This window comes from Macaca fascicularis, chromosome 2 (genome assembly GCF_037993035.2).
Source record: "Macaca fascicularis isolate 582-1 chromosome 2, T2T-MFA8v1.1".
Taxonomy (NCBI): domain Eukaryota; kingdom Metazoa; phylum Chordata; class Mammalia; order Primates; family Cercopithecidae; genus Macaca; species Macaca fascicularis.
The window spans coordinates 5,189,301-5,215,302 of record NC_088376.1 but is presented as its reverse complement, the minus strand read 5'-3'; the positions used below and the strand labels follow the sequence as shown (position 1 = coordinate 5,215,302).

General features: G+C 39.3%; 1 protein-coding gene across 15 annotated transcripts in view; it reads right to left on the bottom strand.

Moving 5' to 3' along the window:
- The window catches only part of ATP13A4 (ATPase 13A4), a 160,147-nt gene that overhangs the window by 29,950 nt on the left and 104,195 nt on the right, over positions 1–26,002 (bottom strand). For 9 of the 15 annotated variants that reach the window (XM_074030767.1, XM_074030768.1, XM_045387192.3 and 6 more), the window contains 8 exons: positions 21,534–21,658; positions 15,542–15,705; positions 14,621–14,743; positions 13,738–13,817; positions 12,202–12,244; positions 11,712–11,821; positions 9,453–9,549; positions 7,610–7,682 (listed from right to left, as the gene is read on the bottom strand). In XM_074030767.1, the coding sequence (XP_073886868.1) occupies positions 7,610–7,682; positions 9,453–9,549; positions 11,712–11,821; positions 12,202–12,244; positions 13,738–13,817; positions 14,621–14,743; positions 15,542–15,705; positions 21,534–21,658 (815 nt within the window). Of the gene's footprint in view, positions 1–7,609; positions 7,683–9,427; positions 9,550–11,711; positions 11,822–12,201; positions 12,245–13,737; positions 13,818–14,620; positions 14,744–15,541; positions 15,706–21,533; positions 21,659–26,002 lie in introns of those variants that run through there. The other 6 variants (XR_012430575.1, XR_012430576.1, XR_012430574.1 and 3 more) reach the window with 5 other exon arrangements.

The window sequence follows — 26,002 nt, the reverse complement described above, 5'->3', positions numbered from 1 at the left end:
AAGCAAGATGAGCTATAAAGTTGTTACACTAATGCACAAAAGAGCTGGCATTGCTTAGTGACTACTGATGGTGGCTACATTGAAAATGGAGGTGGGGAATCAGAGTACATTTTGGAGGCAGCGCTAATAGAAATTTCGAATGTATGGGATGTGATGGGTGAAGAAAAGAGAAAAATAAAGGATGACTCTAGTTCTTTGACTTGAACAACTAGGTAGATAGTGTGATTCCAGTAGAATGTAAGCTCCATGAGGAAAGAAATCTTGTTTTGTTTCACTGATGTATTGTTCCAAGTTCCTAGATCAGTAAGTAGCACAAACTAGGGGCTCACTGAGTACATAATGATTATACTGAATATCAGATCTGGGGGAATTAAGAGTTCTGTTTGAGAATGTGAAGTTTAAGTCCTATTAAATGTCCATAGTTAGATGCAGAGTAGCTACATTTCCAGAACTTTGGATGGATATCAAGGCTGGAGATATAAATTTGGGATTCATCAGCAGGTAGATAATATTAAAGTCATGGGGCTGGCTGAGATTACTTATGGAGATGGTATAGGCTGAAAAGACAGAGGATCCAAGAACAAGACTTGAAAGATTATGAAAGAGAACAAGTAAAGGAGCAGGGATCAGCGAAAGAGATAGGGAAGCTGTATTCATTAAGGTGGTAGGTAATCCAGGAATGTGTGTAGAAAGAAAGTCAAAAGAAACCTCTGGAGGAAAGAGAGTGCTGCTGAGAAATAACAAACAGAGAAGGGACCCCTGTTGCTGATAGCAAGCAAGTCATTGGTGGACCCTATAGAGCAGTGTCAGGGAGGTGCAGTTGAACTATAGAGAGGGGTTGCTCCACTTCCCAAGTTCTTTTCAGGATTTAAACAAGTTTTTAAAATAAATTGGCATGATAGCTGTTAAGATTATGATGACAAGATATAAAGATTATGATAAGAAGATATAAAGACCATGAGGCAAGTAGAAGAGGCAATTAAAGACTTGCATCATTGTAATGCATCATTAATGTACACAGTCAAACAATGGTGGCTGTAGCTGGTTCATATGGGCTCATGACGGCAAATTGCTGCTAAATTTCAAGGCAGTTATGCAAAACACCCATTATTAAAAATAAATTTTATAAATGTGCAATTAATAATATATGGTATAAACACAAAGATAGTGAATACTCAAAACTGATAACTCTGTCATTATTTTGCTACATTTTAGTATTATCAATATTATTGAGGTTAATAATGAAGACTAAACTTAAAAATGTGTCAAATCTCAAAGTTAAAAAGGATATCCAGGAATTGAACTCAGCTCTGCATCAAGTGGACGTAATAGACATCTACAGAACTCTCCACCCCAAATCAACAGAATATACATTCTTCTCAGCACCACATCACACTTATTCCAAAACTGACCACATAGTTGGAAGTAAAGCACTCCTCAGCAAATGTAAAAGAACAGAAATCATAACAAACTGTCTTTCAGACCACAGTGAAATCAAATTAGAACTCAGGATTAAGAAACTCACTCAAAACCGCTCAACTACATGGAAACTGAACAACCTGCTCCTGAATGACTACTGGGTACATAAAGAAATGAAGGCAGAAATAAAGATGCTCTTTGAAACCAATGAGAACTAAGACACAACATACCAGAATCTCTGGGACACATTTAAAGCAGTGTATGAGGGAAATTTATAGCACTAAATGCCCACAAGAGAAAGCAAGAAAGATCTAAAATTGACACCCTAACATCACAATTAAAAGAACTAGAGAAGCAAGGGCAAACACATTCAAAAGCTAGCAGAAGGCAAGAAATAACTAAGATCAGAGCAGAACTGAAGGAGACAGAGACATAAAAAACCCTTCAAAAAATCAATGAATCCAGGAGCTTGTTTTTTGAAAAGATCAACAAAATTGATAGACTGCTAGCAAGACTAATAAAGAAGAAAAGAGAGAAGTATCAAATAGATGCAATAAAAAATGATAAAGGGGATATCACCACCGACCCCACAGAAATACAAACTATCATCAGAGAATACTATAAACACCTCTACGCAAATAAACTAGAAAATCTAGAAGAAATGGATAAATTCCTGGACACATACACCCTCCCAAGACTAAACCAGGAAGAAGTTGAATACCTGAACAGACATAACAGGCTCTGAAATTGAGGCAATAATTAATAGCCTACCAACCAAAAAAAGTCCAGGACCAGACGGATTCACAGCCGAATTCTACCAGAGGTACAAGGAGAAGCTGGTACCATTCCTTCTGAAACTATTCCAATCAATAGAAAAAGAGGGAATCCTCCCTAACTCATTTTATGAGGCCAGCATCATCCTGATACCAAAGCCTGGCAGAGACACAACAAAACAAGAGAATTTTAGACCAATATCCCTGATGAACATCGATGCAAAAATCCTCAATATAATACTGGCAAACCAAATCCAGCAGCACATCAAAAAGCTTATCCACCATGATTAAGTAGGCTTCGTCCCTGGGATGCAAGGCTGGTTCAAGATATGCAAATCAATAAACGTAATCCATCACATAAACAGAACCAACGAGAAAAACCACATGATTATCTCAATAGATGCAGAAAGGGCCTTTGACAAAATTCAACAGCCCTTCATGCTAAAAACTCTCAATAAACTAGATACTGATGGAACGTATCTCAAAATAATAAAAACTATTTATGACAAACCCACAGCCAATATCATACTGAATGGGCAAAAACTGGAAGCATTTCCTTTGAAACCTGGCAAAAGACAGGGATACCCTCTCTCTCCACTCCTATTCAACATAGTGTTGGAAGTTCTGGCCAGGGCAATCAGGCAGGAGAAAGACATAAAGGGTATACGACAGGGAAAGAGGAAGTCAAATTGTTTCTGTTTGCAGATGACATGATTGTATATTTAGAAAACAACATCGTCTCAGCCCAAAATCTCCTTGAGCTGATAAGCAACTTCAGCAAAGTCTCAGGATACAAAATCAATGTGCAAAATCACAAGCATTCTTATACACGAATAACAGACAAACAGAGAACCAAATCATGACTGAACTCCCATTCACAATTGCTTCAAAGAGAATAAAATACGTAGGAATCCAACTTACCAGGGATGTGAAGGACCTCTTCAAGGAGAACTATAAACCACTGCTCAACAAAATAAAAGAGGACACAAACAAATGGAAAAACATTTCATGCTCATGGATAGGAAAAATCAATATTGTGAAAATGGCCATACTGCCCAAAGTAATTTATAGATTCAATGCCATCCCCATCAAGCTACCAATGACTTTCTTCACAGAATTGGAAAAAATTACTTTAAAGTTCATATGGAACCAAAAAGGAGCCCGCATTACCAAGACAATCCTAAGCCAAAAGAGCAAAGGTGGAGGCATCACGCTACCTGACTTCAAACTATACTACAAGGCTACAGTAACCAAAACAGCATGGTACTGGTACCAAAACAAGAGATATAGACCAATGGAACAGAACAGAGCCCTCAGAAATAATACCACATATCTACAACCATCTGATCTTTGATAAACCTGACAAAAACAAGAAAAGGAGAAAGGATTCCCTATTTAATAAGTGATGCTGGGAAAACTGGCTAGCCATATGTAGAAAGCTGAAACTGGATCCCTTCCTTACACCTTATACAAAAATTAACTCAAGATGGATTAAAGACTTAAATGTTAGATCTAAAACTATAAAAACCCTAGAAGAAAACCTAGGTAATACCATTCAGGACATAGGCATGGGCAAGGACTTCATATCTAAAACACCAAAAGCAATGACAATAAAAGCCAAAATTAACAAATGAGATCTAATTAAACTAAAGAGCTTCTGCACAGCAAAATAAACTACCATCAGAGTGAACAGGCAACCTACAGAATGGGAGAAAATATTTGCAATCTACTCATCTGACAAAGGGCTAATATCCAGAATCCATAAATAACTCAAACAAATTTACAAGGAAAAAAAAAAACCATCAAAAAGTGGGCAAAGGATATGAACAGACACTTCTCAAAAGCAGACATTTATGCAGCCAACAGACACATGGAAAACTGCTCATCATCACTAGCCATCAGAGAAATGCAAATCAAAACGACAATGAGATAGCATCTCACACCAATTAGAATGGCGATCATTAAAAAGTCAGGAAACAACAGGTGCCAGAGAGGATGTGGAGAAATAGGAACACTTTTACACTGTTGGTGGGACTGTAAACTAGTTCAACCATTGTGGAAGACAGTGTGGCGATTCCTCAAGGACCTAGAACTAGAAATACCATTTGACCCAGTCATCCTATTAATGGGTATATACCCAAAGGATTATAAATCATGCTTCGTGCCTGTTGTGGGGTGGAGGGAGGGGTTTATACCCAAAGGATTGTAAATCATGCTTCAGGCCTGTCGTGGGGTGGAGGGAGGGGGAGGGATAGCATTAGGAGACATACCTAATGTAAATGACGAGTTAATGGGTATAGCACACCAACATGGCACATGTATACATATGTAATACACCTGCACGCTGTGCACATGTACCCTAGAACTTAAAGTATAATACAAAAAAAAAAGTGTCACATCTGTAGCCATTACATTGTGAATATTTTTAAACTGAGGAAATATTCTTCCAGCATTCAAGAACTAATATGATTCAACAGGTAAGTTTCCCACATCACTGATGAATGGTTGAAGTTTTGACATAAGTCTTTGTTCTTTTGTTTTTGTCTTACTAGTCCAGCTAAAGGAAAATCTCAACCAACATTCATGTTGGAACTAATTCAGTCATCAATTGTAACTATAGATTGATTATTGACACAAGTGTTTGGCGAAACTCAATGAAAGCATTTTGTGACAATCAATTGGCTAAATGAAATTTGCAATAAAGAGTATTGTATATTTGGCTGAGCACAGTGGCTCACACCTGTAATCTCAGCACTTTGGCAAGTGGATCACTTGAGGTTGGGAGTTCGAGACCAGCCTGCCCAACAAGGTGAAACCCCGTCTCCATCAAAAATACAAAAAGTAGCCAGGCGTGGTGGCATGCACCTGTAATTCCACGTAATTGGGAGGCTGAGGCATGAGAATCACTTGAACCTGGGAACCAGATATTGCAGTGGGCCAAAATCATGCCACTGCACTCCAGCCTTCGTGACGGAGTGAGACTCTGTCTCAAAAAAAAAAAAAAAAAAGTATTGTATATTTTATTATTGTTTGCAAATTGCTCACTACACATTTCTTTTCAGTAAAGTTACTTGTTTCCGTGTGTGTGTGTGTGTGTGTGTGTGTGTGTATGTATGTTTTCTATATATAAATATGTTTCCAAATATATAGGGGTATTTGTGCATATATATTTATATATAATATATATTTTTATATATTGTATATATTTACATATACACACATATATATGTTTCCCATTTATATATATATTTCCATTATATATATAGAAACAAGTAAATATATATTATATGTATATTCAAACTTTTTTGGAGAGCAACTTGTTAAACGTTTGCAAGTGTACCACTGCCTCCCACTGAACAACTGCATAAGGCCAAAATTCAAATTCATGCCCCTGGATGTTAGAATCTGGCTAATGGAAATGGAATGTTAATAGAATTAGGGATGAGAATGAAGAAAGTGGGTATACACAACTGTTCGGGAAGTTTAAGAATACAGGAGGCAGTCGCTAGCAGTAGATTCAAGGTTGGGAGTTCGAGACCAGCCTGTCCAACATAGTGAAACCCCGTCTCTACCAAAAATACAAAAATTAGCCAGGCGTGGTGGTGTGCACCTGTAATTCCATGTACTCGGGAGGCTGAGACATAAGAATCACTGGAACCTGGGAGCCAGATGTTGCAGTGGGCTGAGATCAAAGAAGAATTTATAAAAGAAAGAAGATAAGAGAATGTATTATATGCTATCATTGGGAATGATCTAGTAAACAAGAGAAAGGTTGATAATAATGGAGAAATACATTATTAAAGGAATAAAATCCTTGAGAAGGTTGGAGGAAATAGGAGTAAAAGCATCAATGGAACTACTACAAACCTATTAGAATAGGCAAAATCCAGAGCACTAACAAAACTAAATGCTGGTGAGTATGTGAAGCAACAAGGACTCGAAATCACTGGTAGTGGAAATGCAAACTAGTATAGCTGTTTGGAAAGACAGTTTAGCGGTTTCTTACAAAACAAAACTTATTCTTACTACATAATCCTTTACCCAGTGGAAACGAAAACTTATTTACACTCAAAAATCTGCACATGGATGTTTATAGCAGCTTTATTTACAGTTGCCCAAACTAGGAAGCAACCAAGATATCCTTCAGTAGGCATATAAATAAATAAACTGTGGTACATCCAGACAATGGAGTATTGTTTAGCACTAAAAAGGAATGAACTATCAAACTATGAGAAGACATAGTGGAACCTTAAATGCATGTTACTAAGTGAAGAAAAGCCCATCTGAAAAGCCTATATACGATTCCAACTACATAACATTCTAGAAAAGCCAAAACTACTGAGACAGTAAAAGATCACAGTGGTTGCTAAGAGCTTTGAGGAAGATGGGAAGATGACTAGGCAGAGCAAAGAGGATTTTTAGGGCAGTGAAAATACTCTGTGTGATAATATAATGATGGATATATGTCATTGTACATATGTTCAAACCCATAAAATGTGCAAGACCAGGAATGAACTGTAATGTAAGCTATGGACTTTGGATAATAATGATGTTATTATTAATTGTTTCTCACGAAATACTTTCATTGAGTTTTGCCAAACTCTTGTGTCCGTAATCAACCTATGATTGCAATTGATGATTAAATTAGTTCCAACATGAATGTTGGTTGGGATTTTCCTTTAGCTGAGCTAATAAGACCAAAGCAAAACAACAAAGACATGTCAAAAACTTCAATCATTCATCAATGGAAGTTCATCAGTTACAGCAAATATACCACTTTGTGGGGAATGTTGATAGTAGCAGAGGCTATGCATGTGTCGGGGAAGGAAGTACGTGGGAAATCTCTGTACCTTCCTCTCATTTTTGTTGTGAATCTAAGTCAGCCCTAAAAAAGAATAAAGTCATAAATAAAAAAATTTTCCATTGCAGGGAAATTAGGGAGACAATCTGTATATTCATTAGAAGGTGGAGGGTAAGAGAGATACAATGGCAAGATTACCTTTAAGCTTCATTCTAAATCCTGAGGGGCTAAGATTTAGATATGAGAAATATAAAAGCCATTTGGCTTCTATAAATTGGGCACATTTTAACTATAACTATATCTAAAAGCATTCTGAAGTTAGTGTTCCTGATTTTCAAGCTGCTTTTTTCATTTTAAGTGTTTAGTGACCATTTATAGAAGTTCCAAATTTTGCAGAAAACAGCAAAATAACGAGCAAGCTTTTCTTTTGCTAATACTTTCTTGCAATACTCAAAAATGAGGATTCTATTTCCTCTCTGTGTATATATTTGGGAATAAGTTACACGTCACTGCTGCTGTTGCAGCTGCTGTTCCTCACGGTAGACAAAGTTTTCCAAGGCAGAGGGAGGCCAGCTGAGGGTAGCACCTCTGGTAAGAAAGCTTTAAAATGTCTTACTTGTTACACCAATAAGAGTTGTAATGGCCAGATCCTGGAACAGAAACTGGTAATTTGAAAGGCTGTTTGTCTCCTGAAAATGAAAAGAAAGCAGATCAAAAAAGTTGTGACCTTCGGGATGAAATTAGATGCTGATTACATTTATTTTCTCACTGCGACATAGGGTTCTTCAAGTAAATTACTGTGGAGATGCTGTGGTCAGGGCCTGGTTGAGTTGGTGAGTGATGGTGTTGGTGGAAGTAATCAAAGCCAAACCTGTGAAACCCTCTCTATCTAGGAGGCCTATCATCATGTACTTTCAGGGTGAGATTGTTCGTGCATCCGTATTACTTTGTTGAGGAGGACGTCTTCCCCTACCAGATTCATCTCTGCTCTCTTTTCTACTTGTTAACAGAAAAAACAGGATTTCATCTCACACAATAAAAGAATACATCCCCAAGTGACAAATGTGTGGTAACCTTACATAAATTTTACTGATGGAAAATAAGAATAAGTAAACCCACTATTTGCATTCTTGAATGTTTTTAGACAAAATGTTAGAAAATCCTAGCAAAGCATCTTAATACTCTTGAGGAAAAAGTGTTCAGGTCTTACTGATTTTAAGAAACTCACTTTCTTGCTCCCCACCCCTTAGTGGAAAGGAGATAATGTTCAATGTTGAATTCTACCTTTGAGAATAATTTGGGAATTCTAAAATAGAGCCCAATTTCTATAAATAGCCTATCCTTCTCTAGCCCGTTTATCAGTGAGTAGGAAAAGGCATATATATCTTTTCCTACTCACTGATATATATATTTCAGATATATATATCTGAAAGCAATAGGACTAAAACCTTTAACCCAGGAAAAAGAAGGCAGTATATAAAGATGAATCTGGATATCTGCCACACAGATATCCAGATGAAATTTCTTTTATTGGTGTTGGTTAATAGGATAATCTCACATGTTGAGTTCACAGATGATGGGCATGTTTTTTTCTCCTCTTATACCTTGTTAAATAACAAAAGTGATCACAAGACCTATGTATTTTTTGTGGTATGACATGCCAGTTTTCACATCCCTATATTCAGGGAACCAGTGGCATGCTGGCTTATACTAACACTTAAAAGTCAATTGCTAAATTTTCAGAGATGTTGTGAGCCGGTTGTTAAATAAAGCCGATATAAAAACTTAAATTATACAAGCGTACCATTAAATAAATTATACTAAAGCCAAAGTTAATAAATACTCAAAGCTCAGCACTTTCTAAATATTTTTCTACATTTTACTGTATTCTGTGCCCTTGAGGTTATTTACAACTTTTGTATCTATATGGGGCAAGTAGAATCATATGCTACTGTACATCTTTCCCCACTTTATGTTCAGTGACAATGGACAGAGAGCTTGAAACTGGTTTTGGTAGGAGTATTGACACCACTGAAATGGGCATAAATTAATAATCAGGTCTTTTTTTCATGCTAAATGAAGCATTTAGCAGCACCCTGATGCAGAGAACCATTTCTTTATTGAGTGGTAGACTAGGGTAGAGCCACATTGGAATTAAGAAGATAAAGACCTTGTCCAATCAGGTAAAAGTAGCAGCAAGAGAAAAAGCAATATATTCAGTTGTGATCCTCAGCTATTACTAGATAAAAGGTTTCTATATCAGAGAATTGACATCAGCAACCTTTCCTGTGCAAATCTATTTCTGATTTACTTAAAAAATTCTTAAGGATATTTTTGGAGGGGCTATTGTTGCGCAGATATCCTATTTGTACTCTTTCTTTGAGACGCATTGTAAATTGAGAGTGCATTGCTACTCGTTTTAGTTCACACTAACCAAGAGGCTAAGTCCCAAGTCATACCCAGTAGAGCAGCAGAACACCAACATACTGAATCATGCTGTACAGAGCCATGTACTTAAACATGCAAAAGGAGGTAACGAGAGCTGCACGTCCTTCCCTGTGTAAGAAAACAGATGATAAAGACGTGAAAGTAATGAAAAGACATAAGGTCAGTCATTCTGTGCTGTTCAGCAAAGCTCAGGAGAAAAAAAATCCAAAGTCATTATACAACTGTTTGTCTGAAAATGGACATCCCTGAGCTCGTGGATGCAGGCTGTCAGTAAACTAAACAACCCAATTTTCAAGAAGGCCAATTCCAGGCCAAGGTCCAAGGTCCTTGAACTGGTGATGGAGTCCAGATTTACCGTTGCTCTTGTCCTTTAAGCAGGCAATGTTTTAACTCCTAAGCTCAGTGGAGCTAGTGCCAGATCTCCTACCTACTCACTAATGTGATGCAGAAGATCATTTCCCTTGTCTCAGTTTCTTCATCTGTGAACTAATGGATTTAAATAAAATTGCAGATTCAGGGGTTATTTTCATACAGGAGCTTCAGGAGCTTGGCAAACATTTGATTCAAATTTCATTTTGGCAGTCCCAACTTTTTCTAAAATTGGACCAAAACAATATACACACTCAAATTAGTCATATATCAAATTGAAATGGGCTGGAAAGGATGAGCATTTTCATCTCTGTTATCGTTGATTGATTGAGTAAATAGTACACATTTAAAGCATGAAATAGATGACATATGAAATGTCACTTTTAACTTCTATTTCATTCGGGGAAGAATAGAGTTTAAGTTACACTTTTTAAATTTAAATTATACTTTTTTTTTTTTTCCAACAGGGTCTTGCTCAGTCACCCAGGCTGGAGTGTAGTGGCATGATCTCAGCTCACTGCAACCTCCGCCTCCAAGGTTCAAGTGATTCTCCTGCCTCAGCCTCCTGAGTAGCTGGGACCACAGGCATGCGCCACCAGGTCTAACTAAATTTTTTTGTATGTTTAGTAGAGACTGGATTTCACCATGTTGGCCAGGTTGGTCTCGAACTCCTGACCTCAAGTGATGCACCCACCTCGGCCTCCCAAAGTGCTGGGATTACAGGCATCAGCCACCACACCCAGCCTAGATCATACTTCTTTAAGTTTAAACTCATGCCCATTATGGTGTCCTGGGGTGTTAAAACCTGATCCTCAAACCAGGTTTTTTTCTGTATCAGAGTTTTGCCATGACATTTCCTCTGCCCAGAGGCAGTTTCTCCTTATCGCTTAGAGAGGTTCTCTAAGGTTCTCTGCCCAGAGGCAGTTTCTCCTTATCGCTTAGAGAGGTTCTCTAAGCAATAAAGAGAGGTTCTCCTAAGGGAGGTTTTCCCGTACCACCCCATCTGAAGCAGCTGCTTCCACCTATACAGCCATCTTATTCCCTTTACCCTTTTTATTTCCTGGACAGCACCTATCAAAATCAGTAAGTATCATCTTTATCTCCCTTAGTTTCTGGCACTAAATGCCTACTCACTAAATATTTGTCAAATGCATGAATAAATAAAAAATTGGGAGGACCTAGCCAAATTATTATTTTCATGTGGTGGAAATAGTATATCTGTAGATAAAATACACTTGAATAAAATTAATTCTAAAATAATGTCTAACCTCATATGGTTGTATGAGCTTGGGCACATCAGTTAAATTTTCTGAACTTCAATTTTTTTATTTGTTAAAAAAAAAAAATAGCCATTCCTGCATCTCCAGGCTGTTTTGAAGTGTGAGGTGGTAGGCATTACAGCATTTTAAAACTAGAAACACATGTCAGTTACAATAATCAAGAGCAGCCACCATGCTCACTATCTCTAGCATTCAAATATAATGGCGCAGAAGTACATTTTTGGCAGGGTGGCAGGGAGAGCATCAAAGCAAATTTTAGTGAGAGCAGTAAAAGCCAATAAAGATTTTCAAAACATTATTTTTCAAATAAAGATTGAAAGGAGATAGCTACATTTGAAAAATGAGGATGATTGACACTTTCAAAGCCATAACAAGTTCCAGATTCCAATCTTCTAAAATTAACCTAATCAGTGAATTCGCTGGAAATGCCACTGCTCTCCCAATGTTACTTTTAACTTCTGGAAAACCCATTTGGAAGTAGGATGCTTGGCTGCATTCTTCTACAAAGCACCCTCCCCACCCAGGGACACCAAGTTTCTCTGGTCTTTCCCAGGCAGAACAATGTGATTTGTACCAGAAGTCAAGAGAGAGAAAGCAATGTTTGAGGAAGTGCCTACTTACTTGATAAGGTGAGGTACGCACTCAATGTTTGGAGTTTTGGAAGTGAAAGGTGAGGCCACAGATGCCTCCTGCTCTGATAAAGAGATGCCCACATGAGCCATTTTCAGAGCCTGAAAGCAAAGAATCAGCTTACTTCCCACATAGACTCACATATGTCTCTACTAAAGCCTCATAAGGAAAGGCCAGTTAAGCTGGCCACAAGGTGCTTTGTGTGCCCAAACTCTAACCAAGAGACTTAACCCTGCCTGGAACATAAAAGATGGTATTAGGATACCTAGCCAAAGAAATGAGAAACCTAGAACCAAATTCTACCCCATGTAGCCTAAACTAACCATTGAATCAACATGTGACTTTGGTCAAAAGCCTCCCAATGCAATAGTTTATCCATCAAGAGGAATGGAAATGATATATACGCCAGGAGTACTACCTCTAAAGGGCTTGAGTATAATTGAATGTGAGATTATGGCCACACACACTGGCAGCTACTTACCCCACAGTCATTGGCTCCGTCACCACACATACCTACAAAGTAACTAAGAGGGAACCACATTAATTGTAGATGAGATCAAAGCTATCTTGCTAATTTCTCTAATTAAAAAAAAAAACAAAGTAACCATCACTACTCAGGGTTCAAACTCATTATTTAAGGGAAATTTCCTAAGAGTCTAGTTTGACTGAAAACAGTGTGATTCAGCAGTTTATACAATGGATTTAGAGATTCAGAACATGATTCCTTTACTGTAAGTGTTTCATGTAGACACTGCACATCACTGCGTAGGGAGAGCTTTCTCAGCTGTCAGACAGAGGCACTCACAATTCTATGATGTAAGCATGGCATGGCAGAGAGGGCACAGGATTTGAAACCAGATCTAGATTTTGACCTGGTCATCTTACCATTTTCACTATTATTATTCCCATCATTATTATTATTTTGCCTATAAAGGGCTATGAGTATTAAATGAGGTGCTGTATGGGAAAGTACAAAGTCTAAAATGATAACAAGTCATAGTTGTTTGTGCTGTTAATACTAGCATGAGAGGAAATCCACCCTGTCAACAGTCACTCAACTCAAGTATGTAATGTCAGGCCTAGAAGTTGAAGAAAGAAAACACATCCCTGTTTCAGAATGGCTTTCTGAGGCTGGGTGAACACTCTCTTGAATCATTGACAAGGATTATGGATAGCCAGCTTTTTAAATTATGAGCATTCTGACAGCATGCATAGAACATGCTATACTTTTCTTCCACACTGCCATATGGAAGTAACTCGTTGACTCTCTAGGTTTCAGTCATGTTGAAGAGACAGGGCTTTCTGAACTGAGAAGCTAGCCTGATAACAGAATCAAATGAATAGGAGGGCAGAGTAGAAACGAGTAGGAGTTGGAGTCATGTTGTTGTGACATGGGGACCAAAGTGGAGAAAGGCTCTGGTACTCTGTGGGGTTCTATTAACAGGAAACAAAGGGTCCCGAATGACAGTCACTTCATTTGGACTGCCCATTCTGTCCAGGAATGGAGACCCTTTGTGTTAGGAGAGAAGAATTTTTCTGATTTAGGATGGAAAAATGCTTTGGCACACAAATATTTTAGTCTTTTTAGTGTTACGTGAATCTCATATGAATGTCCCTATATCATCATTGTGATGAGAGCATATGCAAATAAAGTCTAAATACTCATTGTCCCCCCAGGAGCTGAGCTCAAGCCACCTTTCCATTCGTATTTCTCCCCATACTCTTTCAGGCCCCTTAGGTTCTAGTCCAGTGATTCTCAATATTGAATGCAAAATTGACTTATGTGAAAAAACAATACTGATTTTTCAAGCCCCGTATAAACAACTGAATCAGGATCTCTGAATGGTGAGATCCCTTGGTATTGCTATTTTTCCAAAGCTCCTAAGTGATTATCTCATGCAGCCAGACTAAGGACCAGTGCCCTTGCCAAACCGAGTGACTCCCTGTACCTCTTCCACTCCCCCTGACTGTTATGCCTCCATGCAGTTCATGCCACCTGCACTGGCAAAGAACCTACTCCAGTTTCTGAAATTCTTCCACCAGACTGGACTTCTGCCCGGGAGACATTCTTGCAAAGATGGTCCCATTGATCAGTATCTGTAAGGAACCCAAAATGGAGATTTTTTTTTTTAATCAAGTCAGCTGGTTGTACATGAAATAATTAATAACACTCAGAATGTTGACTGCATCATGACACTTACGATGAAGAAAAAAAAAGTTTCCAATGAGCCTTCCTTTGGATTTTAAAACAAACATTGAGGTTCTGGTCATCAGATAAATGATCAGTGAAAAACAAAAATCAGTAAAGATAATTACTTAACAAAAAATATTTTATGAAAATGATGACCTACAGGAATTTACCTCAGCTGTCATGCGGAATGTGGTCCTGAAAAATCTTGAGCTTAATGGAACCTTGAACTGCAAAACAGCAAGATACATAGTTATCTTGAGGGATAACTATGTATCTAAAACTTACCTCCCCCCACTAAAGCTTTAAGTTCAACCCTCTTGAGTACTGAGGTCATCTATCAAAAAACAAATGGCATTCCCTTATTCTTGGTCTGCCTTCCTGTATAATTGCAGGATTTCCACTATACTTTGAGACCCCTTACCATGGCAATATAGTGACAGCCACCCAAAATCATCTTTATAATTCAAGAAATCACTGATACTTCAATCATATAGATGGTGGAAAATTGACTAGTCAAGTTTATTTATTTCAAACCTAGTAGGAAACAAGACAATAGTATCTTCTGCAAAAATATCCGTCTCTCTTAAGAGACAGAGAACTCCCTGAGTATATTTTTCCTGTTTCAAGATTTGAAATAATGTAGGACCATGCTCTGTAAGTGACGTCATCAGCATTTTCACAGGGAGACTGTCACCCTCTTAGAACTTACCTTTGGCAGTAGGCTGCTAAAATGTTGACTTATAACATGAAAGGATTTTCCAGTTAGGGCAAAATGGTAACTTCCTTCTCTGCCATTATCAGAGACTTCATCCCTGATGTTAATGTAATTGTCCTACAAAGCAAGACACAGTGATTTTAGACTCTTTCATTTGACAGAGTGGTTAGAACCACAAGCATATCTGAGAGAAGATAATGAAGACAGACCAGGATCTATCTGTAAAAGTCACTCTGATTCCTCAGAGAAGCATGTTCTCTTTGCTGGATCAATCTTTGCACATCACAGACAACTAGTGAATAGGAGCATAACACTTACTCATGTCCTGTTTTCATCGTGATTTGATCTTGGTGAGTCCCAGAGAAGAGCACATTTCACACATTTCAAGTGTAAAATACAAAAGCACTGCAGCTTAACAAATTTCTCCCTGAAATGAGAACTTACTATTTTTTTTCCTTAGGGAACTAATATTGTTCTACAAGGACACAATGGAGACAGAATACTGACAAGGCTGGAGATAAATGAATGAAACGTTTTTCTGAAAACATAGTCTGATTTTCTGAGACACACAGTAGCATCTCTCCCAAAGACTAGATCCCCTTTGAACCCAGTGGGGTGATTGACAAGCAAGGGGAAAGGGAGAAAATAGATTCAGCTCCACTCACTATATTCTTTCTCATACAGGGCCAACCATTTTTTTTAAGTTTAAAAGATGGATTATTTCCAGCACACAAGAAAGCACTATACCTTCAAGCTCAGTATGAAAAGTATGGAAAAACCAATGTAATTGAGTTCATTCAACAGCATGAGTGCTAGACATTTGGAAGCATATGTTGACTCTCGGTCAAAGCTGTTCAGTCACCAACACTGCAAGACATGTTGGTAATGTGGCAGAATGTCTGTGTTCAGGAGTACCTGATTCCCATACGTAATGTGTTTCTTCTCTTCTACCAATGTCCAAGATATAGATGCTGATGAGGACCCATTGGTTTCATTTGCCTCAATGAGAATGACTTTCTGGTTTTCAGAAACCATTCCAGATTTTCTGGCCACTGTTACTGCAGTCTGAAGATTGTCACCTAGAGGAAGGGAGGAGTATCTCAAGATGAGATTGACGAGACTGAATTAATTCATGCAGAGCCTTGAAAATCAGAGCAGGGAGTTCAGTCCTTATTTCAGGTATGAAGAGAAATGATCTCTAATATCTTTTTCAGCCCTGACCTTCTGTGACTCCATGATCCCTTTTCCCCTTCTTACTGCTTTTCATCAGGTTACTTCATGATCCACCAGTGTATTTTTGCCAGACTGGGGGAAAAAATCAAAAAGCAAAATTCAAATCTATTTTCGTCATTTGTTAGCAGCTTTGCAAATGTTTAGGCAAATCCTCTGGTTTAGTAGAGTATCTGGTGGCTCCACTTCCAGGCAAAATGGAGTAAGCCCACTACGATCTATCTCTCCCACTGATTACAATGGAAAACTCTGAACAAAAACCAAGAAGCAACTCCCCAAGGACTTTGAAAAGTAAACAAAAGCAGGCAGATGGTGGAAGGCAGTCAAATTTGCAGAAGCAACCTACAAGGGGATGAGTTTCTCGACTTTTTTTCTCTTCCCTATTCCATATTTGACTGGCGCGTGGGCCTCAGTTAAAAAGCTGTTTGGGCAGCAGAACTCTAAAAGATGCCCAGTCTTTCTGGCCAGAAGAGCCAGGAAAAGGGACTCTTGTAGGCTAAAGGGCATGGGCGGAATCCTGGAAAGGAGAGAGCCAGACATGGGGACTAATTCAGTATGTGAATTACATAAGTCCCAAGTTCAGTCTAGAGCTGTGCATGTGTGGACCAGATCCAAAGAAAGATAACAAAAATTCCAGGAATTGAACTATGATATAAATCACCCCCCATTTGTGAGAGTAACCTCTGAGTGAGGCAGACCCAAACATCACAGCAAAAGATTTTATATTTAAGCTAAGATTGAAACTGCCACCTACAACAGGAAAGATAGAACTTACAGTTGATTGTTAGCCAGACAAACAAGAAAACCCTCAACATTCTCCAGAAGATTTTAACAGGATTCAAAGTTTCACAACATAATACTCAAAATGTTTGGGATATTCAATATGAAAAATCTGGAAAATCTGGCCAATTCTCAAGAAAAGTCACAATAGTTGCCAATCTATAGATAGTCTAGATGTTGGAAGTGTCAGATAATGGTTTTTAAAGCAGCTATTGTAAGACCCCTTCATGTGGTAACTGTTAATATTCTTGAAATGAAAGCTAGAAGTTCTCAACAAGAAAATATAAACTGTGGGAAAAAACCAAACGGATACTTTAGAATTAAAAAATATAATACCTGAAATTTAAAAAAGAAAAATCACTCAATGTATTCAATAGCAGAATAGATCAATGGAAATTACACAACCTGAAGAGCAGAGAGAAAAAAATCATTTTCGTGAACAGACTCAAAGATACCAAAATAATTCATATTCATGTCATTAGAGTCCAAGAAGATGAGGAAAAAAGTTGAAAAAGAAAAAAAAATTGACAAAATCATAGGAGAAATTTTCCCAAGTATGATAAAAGACCTAAATGTACAGATTCAAGTTCAGTGAATTCCAAACAAGATAAACTTAGTGAGAATCACAACCAGACACATAGTAATCAAACTGCTAAAAATCAAAGATAAACAAAAAAAGCAGTTAGAGAAAACCACATTACATATAAGAAAACAATAATTCAAATTATCACAGATTTCTCATAAAAAATATGCAGGGAAGAAAATAGTGGAACATCTTTGAAGTGCTGACTTCATCTTTCACTTTGAAGTGTCAATTCTAACTCCTAGAATAGCTGCTGAAAATATCCTTCAGGAATAAAGCAGAGATAAAGACTTTATCAGATGAAGGAAAATGAAGATAATTTGTTGACAGTGGACATGCTCAAAAAATAAACAACAACAACAAAAGCTACGGGGTTCTTTAGGTTGAAATGAAAGGAAATGATACCAGAGGTTAACTTACAACTTAAGGAATGAAAACATAGAAATGATAATGATCTGGGTAATTATAAAAGTCTAATTTTCTTTACTCACGTTCCTTAACTCTTCACTGTTGAAAGTAAAGACTAGCACATTACCTGGTGGGGGTTTTCGACATATGTCATACTTATGATAATAATAACATAAAGAAGAGAAAGCAAGAGACATTCCTGGTTATAAGGCTTCTTGAAAGGAGAAGTATGTACGTTGTGATGCCTACAGCAACCATTAAAAAATTAATCATATAATATCTGGCTGGCTATCCTTAACATAGCTTCTCCCAGGTTTCTACCAAAATATGCATGAAGATCCTCAAAAGAGCTGAAGTGGTGGGAAGGAGCTGCCTGAGGCTGGAAGGATACAGGGAGCCTTGAGTGCTCACAGGTTTCCTTCATGCTCCACAGCAGGCCCCTGACAGCCTGTCTGCTTTTTGCCCTCCACCACCTGTGAGAGATCCACCACCTGTGAGAGATCCACCACCTGTGAGAGATCTACCACCTGTGAGAGATCCACCACCTGTGAGAGATCTACCACCTGTGAGAGATCCACCACCTGTGAGAGATCTACCACCTGTGAGAGATCCACCACCTGTGAGAGATCTACCACCTGTGAGAGATCCACCACCTGTGAGAGATCCACCACCTGTGAGAGATCTACCACCTGTGAGAGATCCACCACCTGTGAGAGATCCACCACCTGTGAGAGATCTACCACCTGTGAGAGATCCAGTTCTCGGGATAAACAGCCCAGGCCTCAACTCCAATCATCTGACAGAAAAATCTAACAACCTTTCCAAGAAATCCGAGACACTGGACAGGAAAAGATCAGGAAGAACAATCAGAGCACATGACTAGAGAAGTCATGTGCACTGGCCAAGCGCGGTGGCTCACACCTGTAATCTCAGCACGTTGGGAGGCCGAGGTAGGCAGATCACGAGATCGAGACCATCCTGGCCAACATGGTGAAACCCTGTCTCTACTAAAAATATAAAAATTAGCCAGGCGTGGTGGTGCGTGCCTGTAATCCCAGCTACTTGGGAGACTGAGGCAGGAGAATCCCTTGAACCAGGGAGGCAGAGGTTGCAGTGAGCCAAGAATGCACCACTGCACTCCAGCCCTAGTGACAGGGTGACACTCCATCTCAAAAATATGTATATAAAAAATAAATAAATAAATAAAGCACTGGCCGGGTGCGGTGGCTCATGCCTATAATCCGAGCACTTTGGGAGGCCAAGGCAGTAGGATCACCTGAGGTCAGGAGTTTGAGACCATCCTGGCCAACATGGTGAAACCCCGTCTCTACTAAAAATACAAAAATTAGCTGGGCATGGTGGTGCACACCTGTAGTCCCAGCTGCTTGGGAGGCTGAGGCAGGAGAATCACTTGAACCCAGGTGGCGGAGGTTGCAGTGAGCCGAGATCATGTCACTGCACTCCAGCCTGGTGACAGAGCGAGACTCCATCTAAAAAAATAAATAAAAATAAAAAATAAATAAGGAGAGCACTTAAGAAAACTCAAAACCCACCCCACACATGATTTAAGAACTGAACAATTCAAAAGGGGATTTGAAAAAGATAAAGAGCATTGTTGAGACCTGAGATTGTGGTTTGAACAAACTGGGTGCAAAAAAAAAAAAAAAAAAGTCTTAAAGCAAAATTATAAAACTATATAATCTAAAGCAAGGAACAGTGGTGCATGCCTGCAGTTCCAGTTACTGAGGAGGCTTAGACAGGAGGATCGCTTGAGCCCAGGAGTTCAAGGCTGAAGTGAGCTATGATCCTGCCACTGCATTGTAGCTTGGGCAACAGAGCAAGACTCTGTCTCTAAAAAATAAATAAATAAATAAATAAATAAATAAATAAATAAATAAGACAACTACAAGAAAAACGGACAGACTGAGAGGAGAGATAACAATGGAAATTCCAGAAGTAAAAATGGACAGAGACCAGAGGCAAAAATTAAATAAACAATAGGAAAATTTTTTCTCGCAGGAAGAAAGATTAAAAGGTGCTCTCCATGTTTCTCCCACTCCTATCTCTTCTTAATTCTGGGGAACTCTGGTTCTAATCACTGGTTTCCAGAGATTGATTTGAAAGCCTTGGGTCACAGAAAGAAGTAACAAGAAACTCTCATCAACTCAAAACTTTTTAAGTGAATGAATCATCATAAAATTGGTCCATTCAGAGAACAGAGTTGAGTCCATTAAGTTATTGTCACAAGGGGTTGCGTATTTGGTGATTCAGTTATATAAACCAATGCTCTTGCTATGAATATAATACTTTTCATAATCTGTTTTATCATATGTATAACATTCAAAGTGACAGATATTATGACTTAATAAAGATGTCAAAAATGGTAAAAAATAAAATAAATAAAAGTTTTTCTAAAAGTGCTGTCCGTGTTCCAGACTAAGTTAATGAAACAAGGGAAACATGAAGGCAAACATTTCTAAATTCCAAAGTTAAAAAGTTTATGTGCAGAAAAGAATAAGTTACTTATAATGGACTCTCACTGGACTTGTCATGAGCAGTATCAGAAGCCAGAAGGCAAAGGAATAGCCTCTACATACAGATCATTAAGAAAAAAGAACAATAATTCAGGAATCTTTTATCTGAGCAAGATGTCATTCACGTGTCAGAGCAATGAAAGATATTCAAGCATGTGTAAGAAATCAAATAGCACCCCTCCATTCCATCCAAGGGCAATATTTGAGGGAAAACAATTGTAAACAAGCAAGGAAAGAAATAGAGCAGAAATTTCAATATGAGAAAAGAGGAAGTAAAGAGAGAGGGTGGAGAAGGATGAACACTTGTACAGAAATCTAAGTTAAGGATAGATTATGAGAATGTGTCATCTAAGTGCTAAATAAAGATTTTTGAAACAGAAGGGTCATAGTGTAAGGGAAATCCTAATCAATAGTAAATGAACTCAGCAACTTCAAAAAGTTGGACTGGGTTGTTAGAAAAGGAGAAAGTAAAAACAGTCCAAGACACTCTTGGATTGTGGGGAGTAGAACAGGGGACAGAGAAGTACAAAAGAAGAAATAAAAGTATTCTAGAGTTTGCAGCTATAGAATTGGGTTCAGGGGAAGTGGGAACAGAAAGTGCGTGCTTTGATGGGGAAATAATGTATCTTCGAGACATAAATGAAAGAGTTAAAATCATCTGACTATAAGAGCAGGCAGAAGAAAGGCAACACACTGCAAAAATATGAACATGAATTCATTAGGAAATCATTTATTCACCTCTAGTCTCTTTCCCAATTAAAAAATTATAGCATCAGCATGAAATTTCATTAATAAAGTCACACTTGATTTCATTAAGAAATTTCACACATTTCTCTTGTGTGATTTATTCTCATTGCTATCTTGTTTGTATGATCTGGAGCTGGGATTGGGAGTACAGAGGACAGCATTTTCTTTAATTTCTAGAATCGTGGATTTTATGATTGATGAGCCTTCAGCATATTTATAGACCCCATCAACTGAGGATGCTTCTTCTTCTAGCATTTGGCAATAAAAATCACCTTTGCCTGGCTCATGTCTTCTTGTCATTCAGGTCTTATTTCAAATGTCACTTCTCGGAGAGGCCTCTCTTAACCAACTCCTCTCAAACAGATGGTCAAACACACTTTCCCGCATTATCCTATTTGTGTACCTCAAAACGCTGATACTATTTGACTGGTTGGTTGATTTTCTCTCATTCCACTGACATGGAAACTCTGGGAAAGCAGTAATTGTGCCTTTTTGTTGCCCATCTCCAGCACCTGGAATGGTGTCTGGCCCAGAGTAGGTTGTCAACAATATTTATTAAATGAGTGAATCGTGTCTATTTCCACATCAAATTCTTACTGTTTTCACCATATACTTTGTTCTATACCTGTGATCATTACAGTCCTTATCTGGGCTGAGATGAGCTCTTCCAAGACAGGTTTTGTCTCTTCCTTCAATCGATTCTCCAAGATCAGCAGCCCCAGAAATATCAGGTCTGATTCGACCGTCTCCCTGAAAATACATATATAGATGTATGGAACAGAAATAACACACATTGTAGCTTTTTTTTTTTTTTTTTTTGAGACAGAGTCTCGCTCTGTCATCCAGGCTGGAGGATAGTGGTTCAAGTGATTCTCCTGCCTCAGCTTCCCAAGTAGCTAGGATTATAGGTGCCCACCACCACGCCCGGCTAATTTTTGTATTTTTAATAGAGGCAGGGTTTCACCATGTTGGTCAGGCTGGTCTTGAACTCCTGAATTCAAGGCCTTGGCCTCCCAAAGTGCTGGAATTACAGGCGTGAGCCACTGCACCCAGCCACATGATAGCTTTCCTACAGGAAGTAAAACAAAAAGAAAAAGACCTCTGTCGTAGTGGTTCCATTCACTCATTCAAGCACTGTTAGGTGCTGATTAGGGACCAGGAGTGATTCAGAAAGAGGACAGGAGGGGACACAAAGGCTCTGGAGACGTTTACTCTAACTGAATGAAGAGGAAGAGGAAGAGAGTGTTTGTTAAGCAAAAGCTTTGCTTTAACCTTTGCAGAAAATGAGCTGAAAGCCCGTAAGGGTCTCCTCCATCTGTTGTGGCTAGTCTGATTTTCATTGCCTCACCTGTTACCCACAAAGGGGAGCTTTAGCTCTGGCACAAAGCATGAAAAATAAGGGAGGTACAAAGAAAAATAAAATAAAATGCCAGTTTCTCCAGCAGCCAAGTCTATAATCAATATTATTTTAGCCCCAGGAGATATGAGGTCATAATCTCAACAAACAGGCCTCTCTATTCAGGTCAAGCTCATCCCTTTCTTTCTCCCCTAGCTGGTAGCAATGATCTTCTGCATCAAGTGTGAATGTTTCTGCAAATAGGTGCAGTCTTCAAGGCTCCTATCCACCCCACAAATATTTTCAGGGGTATTCTACAGAACTGAGTGCAGGGGAATCCATTTGAGAACAGGAGTTCAAAGATTCTTCCATGATTTATTTATCTTAGACACAGATAGAGAACAAGACACCAGCACTGCCTAACTCTGGCTGAAACACAGATGAAAGCGGCACCCACTCAGACTCCTTGCCTGTCTCCGTAGGGGGTCTCACATCAGCTACGGTCATGAACTAGCATTAGTGGTGCTCCCAGGAAACTGCTAAAGCCTCCACGGAGAAACGGGAAGTGGACGCAGTCTGAACGACTCACCTCAGAGCAGGCTTGAAAGGATGGCATTTCCCATTTTCTGAACCTGTCATTTAAATCTCTCTATGATCTGGTTCCAAACTATCTTTCCAGCTTCAGCCATCACTAAATTCCTCACCCACCCTCATTTCCAGCCAAGCTGAACCACTAGCCATGGGTTTTCTCTCAACCATCTCTAGACACTTGCTTTAGACTGCTGTAAGACATGTGTCTTTATTTCCTAGAAAAGGTTGTAATTTCCCCATGATCTGCTACTGAAACCCTCCTGACACTCGGAGCCTAATGCCACGTCCCCCACAAAGGCTTCCTCAGATAGAAATCATTGCTCCCGGCTAGGCGCAGTGGCTCATGCCTATAATCCCAGCACTTTGGGAGGCCGAGGCGGGTGGATCACCTGAGGTCAGGAGTTCGAGACCAGCCTGACCAACATGGAGAAGCCCTGCCTCTACTAAAAATACAAAATTAGCCGGGCATGGTGCCAGGTGCCTGTAATCCCAGCTACTCGGGAGGCTGAGGCAGGAGAATCGCTTGAATCCAGGAAGTGGAGGTTGCAGTGAGCCAAGATCATGCCATTGCACTTCAGCCTGGGCAATAAGAACGAAACCCTGTCTCAAAATAATAATAATAATAATAATAATAATAATAATAATTGCTCCCTTGGCATATTACTTGTATTTCAGTGTAACTCACATTTTATTTGCCCATGTTTTATTCTTGGCCTTCTGCTTTGTCACACTGTCTCAGCTCCTTGAGAACAATACCACGTGACTCAGGGTGTTCACCAACACCCACGTGCAAGTGCTCAGCAAATGTGAAACGCTCTGAGGCCTGTTGGGACCATTTTTTGCCAGGTAACCTACGGAGATTCCTCATCCAGAAATTCTGCTGAGTTCAAGGAACAGCACTGAGGAAAAGTGGAACAGAATATGCAGAGACTGCAGTAGCAGAGACTATAGTAGCCTCTCACTCCAGATTTTACATCCAACTGGGAGGTAGAATTTAGACATGGCTCATCTCAGTTGAGTGGAAGGCTGGGAAAAGTATGATAACAGATGTCCAAATCAGAGTCCCATAGAGTCAGAGGAGGGTACAATCATTTCTGGGTGGAGTGATTGGAGAGGCTTCCTGTAGAATATGATATTTAATCTGGTGTTTGAAAGATAACTTGGTTGATGCCTGATTGAGGTCTTACAGGGTAAATGCACGTGGTAGCAATAACTACTTAAACATACCCTTAGAATGACCCTCTATGGCAGATGCACCTAAATGTATGTTTCAAGCTAGGAAATCTGGCCATGGCCAACCCAGAGATTTGTTCCTTGTCTCTGAGGAACTTCTGAGCCCCCGTCCCATCTAGTGGAACATATGCCAGGCCATACAGGGAGCTGAGGCCCTGAGATGTGAGTTGGATGAAGGTTGCTAGGTGGAGGTCATTCAGGAGTCAAGTGAGAACGCTATGCGAACTGCATGATGTGTGCAGGCAGCGGTGGTTTTCCCGCACAGCTCACCACCGCTGGAGGATAGGAAGGCAGACACGTTGTCCACTTTGCTGCCACTGGACTGTTTCCATATGTAAGGTGGTTCTCCTGTCCAGCCCGCTGTTACTGAACTCTCTCCCATGTAGGTGAGCCCCTAATAAAACCCCATGTCTCATTTGCTGGCTCTGGGTCTCTTCTTCAACCTCTTGAACCTGGTGCCTTCCCTACTGAAGTCAATGGGGGTTTGGCACAACAGGTCTTCCAATCTTTCTCATGATCCTGGTACTCAGGTCCCAGGTCTTGGTTATTTCTGCAGATGACATGACCTGAGCCTACCACGAAGTGCCAGATTAGGCCAAGAAAATGGCTGTGGGGTCAAACATCTGCCATAGCCTATGGCCTGCCTTGGCACTAGTATTTCTAGCTCCTCTGCCTTATGGCCTTTGCATGGTTCAAGGCACAATAATCAGGAGACTGGAGTTCTAATGTCAGCCCTCTACCACTGCCTTGCGGTGCGAGCATGACTAAATTACTTTCTTTGCCTGGTAACCAGGTTCATCTTTGCACCTCCAAAGTCTCTGCTAGTTCTAACATTACATGAGTTTTCCTTTCATAAGCATTTAATCTGAATAAAAAAAAAATTAAAAGGAGTAATTCCTTAAGGGGTCTTAAGCTTTGCAACTTGGAATGGCATTCTATCTCTTCCAGCTTCCTGCACAGACATTATGCCTCCTCCTGAAGTATCTAAAAATAATAAAGAATAAGTGTAATATATACAAAGCATTGTCACCCCTGCGATTACATTTCATGTTCTTAAAATCCATGTGATTTTTAAAAAATGACATTGCATAAAGTGGGCCAATAACCTTTGAAGAGATTATGATACCAATGCTGGAAGTACCCTGAGTAACCATACACACACACTCACACACACACACACACAAAACAACAGCAAGAATCTTCCATCCTAATCAGGAATTTGCAAAGAATAATTAAATTAATTTAGCTATGTGGCTGGGCATGGTGGCTCATGCCTGTAATCCCAACACTTTGGGAGGCCAAAGCAGGTGGATTACTTGAGGTTGGGAGTTTGAGACCAGCCTGGCCAACATGGTGAAACCCCATCTCTACTAAAAAACAAAAATTAGCTAGCCATGGTAGTGGACACCTGTAATCCCAGCTACTCAGGAGGCTGGGGCAGGAGAATCACCTGAACCCGGGAGGCAGAGGTTGCAGTGAGCCGAGATCATGCCACTGCACTCCAGTCTAGGCAATAGAGTGAGACTCTGTCTCAAAAAAAAAAAAAAAAAAAAAAAAATTAATTTGGCTATGTGTGTACATGGTAGTGATGTGCTTTATGACAGGAGAGGCAAAATGATGACCTAAGATCAAATTCTATTAGAGAATTTGTGATTTGTGTTTAGACCATACAAGAATTTAAAAAGTCAGAATTTCAGTACCTTTAACTGGGACATGTACTCTGCTGTGTGCCACAGCCCTCACTATTCCCCGTTGCTCATCTGTCTCCACAATAAGTGCTTTGTTACGTGCATGCGTTTCAAAACCATGAGTTAGCAACTTGTAAATATGCAAATATCGTATCATAACAATCAGAAGCAGCAGCATGGTAGCCAGACTCTTACCATAGCCCTTGGCAACAGCCTCTCAGGAAACTAAGTTCAATTCCCAATTCT